Source organism: Ovis aries, chromosome X, assembly GCF_016772045.2.
Source record: "Ovis aries strain OAR_USU_Benz2616 breed Rambouillet chromosome X, ARS-UI_Ramb_v3.0, whole genome shotgun sequence".
Lineage (NCBI taxonomy): Eukaryota > Metazoa > Chordata > Mammalia > Artiodactyla > Bovidae > Ovis > Ovis aries.
The window spans coordinates 110,195,501-110,204,554 of NC_056080.1; the positions used below are offsets into that span (position 1 = coordinate 110,195,501).

The 9,054-nt window shown below is 44.4% G+C and overlaps 1 protein-coding gene across 1 annotated transcript; it reads right to left on the bottom strand.

The window, feature by feature from the left end:
• Positions 1–1,688: 1,688 nt before the first annotated feature.
• On the bottom strand, positions 1,689–4,127 carry DCAF12L2 (DDB1 and CUL4 associated factor 12 like 2). Its single transcript, XM_004022369.6, has one exon. The coding sequence runs from the start codon at positions 4,100–4,102 to the stop codon at positions 2,711–2,713; it is 1,392 nt and encodes a 463-aa protein (XP_004022418.1). The 5' UTR covers positions 4,103–4,127; the 3' UTR covers positions 1,689–2,710.
• Between the last annotated feature and the right edge of the window lie 4,927 nt (positions 4,128–9,054).

Here is a 9,054-nt window from a genome sequence, read left to right on the forward strand (position 1 = left end):
TTTCTATATTCATCTGTTGCCACTATTCACTGACATTCAATCCCAGAGTCTTAGAGCCCACCTAAATTCTCTGGTTTTATTCACCCTTCAAGTGAAATACCAAATACTGCTTGTTCACTTTATTTTCCCCTCATTTTTTCTAATACCTCCTTCCCTCTCCACACTTACCTCAAATATCCTGGTGCAGACTCTCATCATCTCCTTGAATTTTCTTCAGTAACATGTGACACACTGAATCCAAGTGAAGCCAGGGTACAATAAACCAGGAAACCCTACTAGGTCCAGCTGAGCATTTAAGAAATGTAGTCTTATGTAATCCATTTGCAGATATGTGAACCTGAACTGCAGGTGTTCTCTGCCTTTGGTTTGACAGTATTTTTATTGTTTGCCCTCATTTCCTCATATTCTTGATCTTTATTTCAGAACTTACTTGGTACTCTGACCACAAATCCAATTAACTTGGCCACAGTGGCTTAGAAACAAAGGATCAAGATTAAGTGGATATCTGATTGGCAAGGAGTACAGAATTTGATGACACACTGTTGGCAAGAGTGTGGTGAATCAGGCGTGTATACATTACTTATGGGAGATTAAGTTGGTAGGACCTTTTGGAGGGTAAATTGGCAATGGCTATTAAATATAAAATTGACCCAGCAGTTCCACTTTTAGGAATTTACCCTGCAGATATACTTTCACATGTGCATAAAGATGTATGCACCTAAGTAATCACTGTAAAACAGTTCATAGTAACAAAATCAAAATGTTAAGAAGAAATAAACTATGTCCCAATCATATTTTAGGGAATACTATACAATTAAAATGAATTAGGTAGATATGTATGAGAGAAAATCTTTAAGGTTTGGTTATAAAAGGCACGGATATGTAAAACACATGCTATCATCTGTATTAAAATTGCATACACATATACATATATGCTTTCACACACACACACACACAGACACACACACACACACACACACACACACACACACACACACACACACACACACATATATAGACTATCTCTAAGTGGATAGACACACAGGATGTACTCTTCTGACCCAGAGGCAAATCAGGGAACTTGGGGTATGAGACTAAATTTTTACTATACACTTTTATAAAGTATGATTCTTTTTTCACATTCATGTGTTACTTAAGTTAAAACAAAATGTGGAAAGTCTTGATAGATGTAGTTTAAAATATATAAAATATCTTCATATGTAAAATGGCATGTATTTATGCCTTTTCCTCACATGGGAAGTAACATATACACATACCCAAGTACATAGTATGTGTGAGTAGGTGGTTATGAGCACAATATGTATGGTCGTGTAAATGAAAACCAGTGTGTTAAATCATCTTAAAAACACAAGACACCTAACTGCCCTAACCGGTAGCAAATATATTTAGATAAGGTATTCAAGACTGGCGTGCTGCAGTCCATGGGGTCACAAAGAGTGGGACGTGACTGAGCAACTGACCTGATGGTATTCAAGATGTCACTGAATCTTTTAACCCATGATAAGAGCATAAGTTTGCTTTTCAAAACCAAACATACAGAGTACTATGTGCATAGGTGATATTTCACCTTGTTTCTCTTCTGGAAGATTTTGACTTTAATATATTCCTAGAAGGGCAATTAAGAAAAAATATGTTTAAGCATTCAGAAACTTTAGCGTAGCACTTAATTGCCAAAATGCTGAATGTACTTTATTTTTCTTTCCTGCAGTGCACCACATACTCAATCCAGATAAAAGGCTTATCCACATATACAATAAAAAATGGTCAACAACACCTACATTGAACACAACAGTCAGCCTTTCTCTATAAATGGCTGCCTGGATAGTGTTACCTAAAATGTAAAGAAACGTTCACCCCCAAAAGTACCTCCCTGATTGTCCTGCCACATAGAGGCCAGTTCTGATTAGCTCTAAAATTTGTAGCATAAATACTACCCAAGTAAGCAGGCTATAATATAGCATATTTAGACAAGAAGACTGAGGGCCTGGGGGTACTGATGCTTAAATTTTTTACTAAATAATCAAAATTGTGATTAATAGGATGAACATAATTATAAGATTTTTTAAAAAAGAGAACATATTTTAAAGTGTTTTATACACCAACAATATACAAACAACAAACACAGTTTCCAACATCCAAATGAAACATACCCCAAATGGTGACAATCTAGAACTTGAAATGCATTTTCTAATTGGAGTAGGGCTATAAACCTGCTCTGTTATATGATGGGTAGTTCCTTGGATCAGCCCAAAAGACACTTTATAGCACACATTTCCCAGAAACACAATATATCTGAAATGTGTAAAAGACCTGAAGTTACTATTGAAACATTGATCAAACTAAAGTAGTGAATTATAGTAGGAACCATGACTGTGTGAGCCAAGAGAAAGCACGTGTGAATCATTCAATGAGAACACAATTAAGGATTAGCCAAAATTCTGTGTGAGAGGCAAAAGAGATGGTGGTTGGAGGAGGTGCAGAAAAATCTTAAAGCCAAGTGTTGACTGCCCAAGAGACCACTTTTGCCTTCTCTCTCTTCGCCTAATAAACTAAGCAGAGGTAAACTGGACCCCTTTCCCCTGGAAGATAAAAGCCACACAGAGTCAAAAGCACAAACACAGAGTGAAGGAGGAAAGTGGGAGGGGACTGGAAGGTAAATCTGGGCACTTTGAGGACAGGGCGGCCATCCTTAGCTCCAGAGGCCTGCATAGTTTCCATGGAGGCCTGAAGGTAGAGGGCCACCAGCAACGAAGAGCTTCATCTCCGGCCAGTTGTAGCAGTGGGTGTAGAGCGCATTGGGGAACTCGCCGATGCCACCGAAGTAGTTCACCCACAGGTCATCATGGTTGAGCCAGCCTCTGCCACAGGTCAGCTTGAGCTTCCTCCCTGCATGCCCCGGAGAGGAGTACAGGCTGACCGAGGCCCTCTCCTCCAGGAACTTCTGCGCGCGGACGTCATAGAAGAGCAGAGAGCCGTGGCCGGTGCCCACGGTGATGATGTGCTCATAGAAGCTCAGGGAGCGCACACCCGTGCCGCCCTCGCGGGAGCACAGTGGCCGAATGTTCTGCTGGCGCTGCCGCGGATCCAGGAAAGAGACATGGGACTGGGAGCCCACCGCATAGAGGGACAACTCATCGCAGTAGGTCAGGCACACGTTCTCTCGGCAGTAGGGCAGCCTGATGGACAGCAGCCTGGACAGGGTGCTCCGGGCTTTCCACAGGTGGAAGTAGCCGTCCAGGGACACGGCTCCCAGCTCCTGGTTCTTGGCGCTGAAGGCCAGGGCCCGCACCTTGCGGTTACTGGGGTTGGTGCTGGCCCTGGGGATGTTCTCCACATCCCGAGGACGGATGTGGGCGTACACGGGGAGCCCTGCGTCGCTGTGCCAGGCAATGCTGCCCTGGAATATGTCGGGGTCTATCTTCCAGAGCGCCAAGGTGCCGTCGCGGGAGCCGCTCACGGCAACCGTGTCACTCATCCAGGCGATGGCGAAGATCCAGTCCTTGTGGCCGTGGCGGTCGCCCAGGCACATGGGGTCCAGCGTTGGCAACTGGTAGATGGCAAGGCTGTTGGGGTTCTCACCCCCTGTGGCCAGCAGCGTCTTGGAGGGATTCAGCTGGATGGCATGGATGCCGCAGCCCGGCTGGGCGCGGGCCGGAGGAGGCCCGCGATCCCGCATGAGGGGGATGCGCGTTATCTGGCCCGACTGCACGTCCACCACGAAGAGCGTGTTGCACTTGGTACCGCACACCACCTGCCTGACGTTCAGCCACTGTGACGCGAACACCTTGTTGAGGGTGCCCAGGGACAGCTCGCGCTCCTGCAGCAGCTCGGGGAGCTTCCGCACCGCGAAGCCGCGCAGCTCGCCATCGAAGCCCGGGAGCCTGGCGCGGCCCCGCGCGCCCACCTCGCGCCCCTTCAGGTAGTTCACCAGCGAACGCCGCGCCGCCGGCCGCTTGGGCTTCTTGAGCGGCAGCGGCCCGTCCCCGTCCACCGCCGCGGTGACCTGAGACGACGAGCCCGCGGCGGCCTCCTGGAGCGCGGGCGCTTTCCGCTTCCTGCTACCTGTTTGCTGCGGGGCCATGCCGGGCGGCGGGCGGGTGGAGGCGGCGCGGCGGCGGCGCGTGGCTCCGGGGTTGGCCGTGGCAGCGGTAGAGTCGGCGGGGGGCCGAGGCGGCCAGGGGCGCGGAGCCGACCGAGCCCGGGGCGCGGCGGAGGCGGAGGCGGAGGCGAGGGCGGGCGGCCCGGCGAGGAGAGGCGACCAGGCGAGCGGAGCGCGGGGCGGCGCGCGGCAGCGAGGGCGGCGGCGACGTGGATCCAGGCGAGGGCGGGAAGTGCGGCCAGCGGCGAGGGCTGCGGGAGTGAAGTCCGTGTGGGACAAGGACGACGCTGGGGGCGAGGGCGAGGGGGCGGAGGCCGCGGGAGGGGCGGGCGTGAGGTGCCGGGTAGCACGCGCCGGGCGGGGAGGGGTCGGAAGGGGGCAGGAAGGAGAGGTCGGAAGGGGGCAGGTGGGAGGGGTCGGAAGGGAGGGGTGGATGGAGCCGCCGCTGGGGGAGACTCACCCAGGACCAGTGCTCTGGTATTCCCTAGCGGTCTCCCAGCAGACACATCTAATACGCCTGCCCAAGCCCCCGATCGCCTACTTGGGGAGTTTCACGACCCTCAGGACAGCAACAACCAACTAACATTCATAAAATCCTTACTGAAATAGTTCTGAAAGCTAAAGTACAGTCAAGTATGAGGCTAGAAGGAGCGCTGAAAGTTATCTGTTGAAACAAATATGCAGTTGGTGCGATTTGTGGAACGTCTTTGTTGCAGTTTAGTGAACTTGACCAGGGATGGTGGTGTTTGGCAGAGGCAAGGACCCTCTCCTTTAGGGCTGTCTGTGGCCCCTCTGGTTTGACCACTGTACTGAAGTCTGTTAAAAATGTTCAACCGATTCCCCGCATCGCAACCCGCCCCCCCCACCCCCCCACCGCGCCCGCCAGGGTTCTCAAATTGAGTTCCCTGAGCTCAGGCATCAGCATCTTTCAGGGGTGCATTCCAAATATAATTCTCCAGGCTCCACCTCCCGCCCGGTGGGGTTAGGGTCTTGTGGTCGAGATTGAAGCTTCAGGATGGGGATCCCAGGCGGAGTCTTGTCATGTGTGAGAAGCCCGTTGGGAAGTTGGGGCAGGGCCTGAGGGATGTACAGGATTTCCAGAAGCACAGATAATGAAGATCTTTCCAGAAGGATAAAACCACATAGACACAATGGTGGAGAGCAGGAATTCAGAGCATGGGTTTAGCAGTATGTCCAGACGTGCTCAATTACGCAGAAATACACGTGACTGGTGGCCGAAACCAACTCTGCACGCACTCCAGTCTTATCTAAAGCCGTGTTTGCTCAGTGGGTGCATTTGGGGAAGGGAAGTGGGTGCATTTGGGGAAGAGAAGTGAATTAACTAGGAGAAGGCGATGGCACCCCACTCCAGTACTTTTGCCTGGAAAATCCCATGGATGGAGAAGCCTGGTGGGCTGCAGTCCATGGGATCACGAAGAGTCAGACACGACTGAGCGACTTCACTTTCACTTTTCACTTTCATGCATTGGAGAAGGAAATGGCAACCCACTCCAGTGTTCTTGCCTGGAGAATCCCAGGGACTGGGGAGCCTGGTGGGCTGCCATCTATGGGGTCGCACAGAGTCGGACACGACTGAAGCGACTTAGCAGCAGCAGCAGCAGTGAATTAATTATAGACCGTGGATCCTTCCCACCACTCCCGTCCAACTGGAAAGTCACAGTGCCCACTCCTCCCTCATATTCCTCTCCATGTTTAATGCTATATCAGGAGGTGGGTGAGGATGGTAGATAGGGAGAGACCTGACAATGAAGAGTGCTGACAACTTCATAGTTAGAACTGACATTACTAGAGAATAACTGATTGCAAATTCCTTTAACTTAACCTACCATAATGCCATAATGCTTTCCTTTTTTTTTATTCCGCCTCATAAAAATGGATATTATACAATAAGACTTCATGGCATGCTTTTTCCTGTTGTGGTAGAACAAAATAGGCTGAATATTTTGGAAAAAATATATATATACATATATATGTATACACACATATATGTAGATAAATAGATATATTTCAATTGTAAAAGTAATTTTTATAACAGCTATCATTTATTGATAGTGTATTTGTGTCACAGGTTGGAGGGCTGTGCTAAACACTTCAAATATTTTATGTGCATTCGGTCTCACAATAACTTTGTGAGGTAGGTTCTATTTTTATAGCCATAATTTAAAATGAGAGAACTGAGGCTCAGAAAGAGTAATGATGACTCCCTCATGGTCACACAGCTTGTAAATGGAAAAGTCAGATTGTGAATCCCTGTCTGACTCCAAGGCTTTTACTTGGAGTAAATAACAACTACTCATTATTTTATAAATACAATTTTTCTATTTCTATCCCTTTAAAAACCATGTCAACTACCCCATCATGGAAATTTTACAGTTAGTGCATTTTGTGCACTTTCCAAAGACAGCCATAATTTCTAAAATGCATGAATAAATATTGAATGCAAATTATGTATAACGCTTTTCATAGGATATTTAAAGGCAAAACTGGAATGCCTGAAACACTGTTTCTTTTACAAATTCTTTTAAAATAATATTTATAAAATGTAATAATATATGCCTTCATTTGTTTGGCTTTTGTTTGATAAAAATAACACCCATATAAATAGTCCTAGTATTATGTCTCTCTACTTTTTTGATAATATAAATATGCAATATTTGTGTATAGTGATGTGTTTTTAGACAATGTACAGATTGCTATTCTGTATTTGTAATGAGTTATGTTAATTTCATCTAGAATACATGAAACACATTTTATTTATGTCTATACTATTAGATTTCTTTGAGCTTTTCACTTCAAGATGTAAAGCTTCCAGACCAGAGCCAAGTTATGTTGAGAGATTTACAGTTTTGTTTGGCTTACAAAATTGAACTTTTCTTTACATTTGATTGCTTCCATTTTTTGGAAAACCCAATGTCTGGTAATATATAAGTTTACACACATTTATTGTTAAAGTGCATTTACTGTTAAAGCAGTAGATGTAAAGGCCTGAAGATAAAATTTCAGATGTCTGCATAGCCTTCTGAGTATCAGGGTCTCCATTATATTTTGTTACCTGTGAGAGCCACAGTATGTATGACAACATCTTGTCAGTCCTTACTAATCTATTTGTACATTCATTATTTCTTTGTGCTACTAACATATCTCTGAGTAAATCTGTATTGGCCTCACCTATCTCCCCTACACCAGATTCCCCTCCATTGGTTAGGGGCTTATATGAATGGTTTCAGGGCACTGTCTCATCCTGTTCTCTAATCACTTAATCCATTTAAATGTTATTTTCTTAATCAGATTGTAAACTCCTCAAGGGATCAGGTGATGTTTTCTACTTCTTCCCCTTCATCACATCCTTCCAGATAAACACTAAATGGTTATAAAACTTGCTTGTCCTATTGATAAACTAAAAGAACAAAGGAGAGAAACAAAATTAAATATCAAAAATGTTACAAGTAAGATACTTCAAAATCAAATTATCTGAGCAGGGGAAGTGAAGGATTTTTTTTGTAATATTGGTACACAACTTGCTTGATGATATATATATATATATATATATATATAATGTCAATATAGATATCTGTATTGATCTATATATTACATATATTCAAACAAGTTATGTAGGGTTGTCATCTATATCTATTTATCTCTCTATATTTATATATGGTGCTTTTCAGCATCCTGGATCATTTTATCAACTGTGTCTGTCCACCTTTCTAATCTATGAATAAAAAAAAGGATCTGTCTAGCTAAAAAGCAAGTTAGATTACCAATTTAAAATTAGTTAAGGGAGAAGATTAGTTATTGCACTGTGGTATCATGGACAGAAGCTTGATTGTTAAATTATTTGTCTCAGGGTGAAGGCACTGAAAAAGAAAGGCAGGGTAATAATAAAACTGTTAGGTTAGTAACAAGTGTTTTTGAAGAAGTGTTCTTAAACTTTCTTTTATGTATTCTTCCATGCAAAAATAGGTCTTAGAAACAGAAGCTTTAGAGATTGAAGCACACTCTCAGGTAAAGAGGTATCTGTCTTCAGAAATGGGGTTATATAATTCTTTCTGATACATAGTCTATAGATGTAAAGCAAGGCTATCCTCAAGAATATTTTTGACATCTTGTCTATATTTACATGTATACCTTTCCATTATCTTTATCCACAAGTATAAGACACTAAAAAATAAAGAAATGTAGTTAATTAGGCTTGTTTTTAAAATAATACATGATAATGATAGCCTGTTATTTATAACAAACAAGGCAAAATATTCTTGAATTATTAAATTGAATAAATTGTCACTTAATCTCTAATTACAATACAGCCATAGCATTTCAAGCTGTGACCTTGTCAAGTTTCCTAAGATAAGCAGCTGTGAACCTGGTTTGTAGTCAGATGAGAGACTTGCTCCAAACCTCATGAAGCAGAATCTGGTAGGGATGACTCAGCAGGCTATGTTTCCCCCGACAAAGGCACTACTAAAGGCATATGCTGTCAGATGGGGAAATAAAGGAAAGATTTATCACAGTATTTCATTTACTAGAAACAGAATTATAGGGAAAGAGGCAATTTTGACTCCATGACCTCTTCCTTGCCCTTTCCCTCTCTATCTCCTCTAAGCGGAAAGAATGCGTCAGAGCCCAAGCTTGGGCTTTGTTTATTGAGAGGGTAGATTCAGAGCTGCTTGTATGTTTTATGGGAGGCTCAACAGTGTCGTTTTCTTGCCTGGAAAATTTCATGGACATTGGAACTTGGTAGGCTACAGTCCCTAGGGTCACAAAGTTGGACATGACTGAAGTGACCTAGCACACACACACACACACACACACACACACACACACACACACTAGTGTATTGCTTAAGAAAGTGGACCTCAGAGCCACATAGCATGGTTTGAATTCTGTTTATGTGGTTTTCTCATCTTAGAACT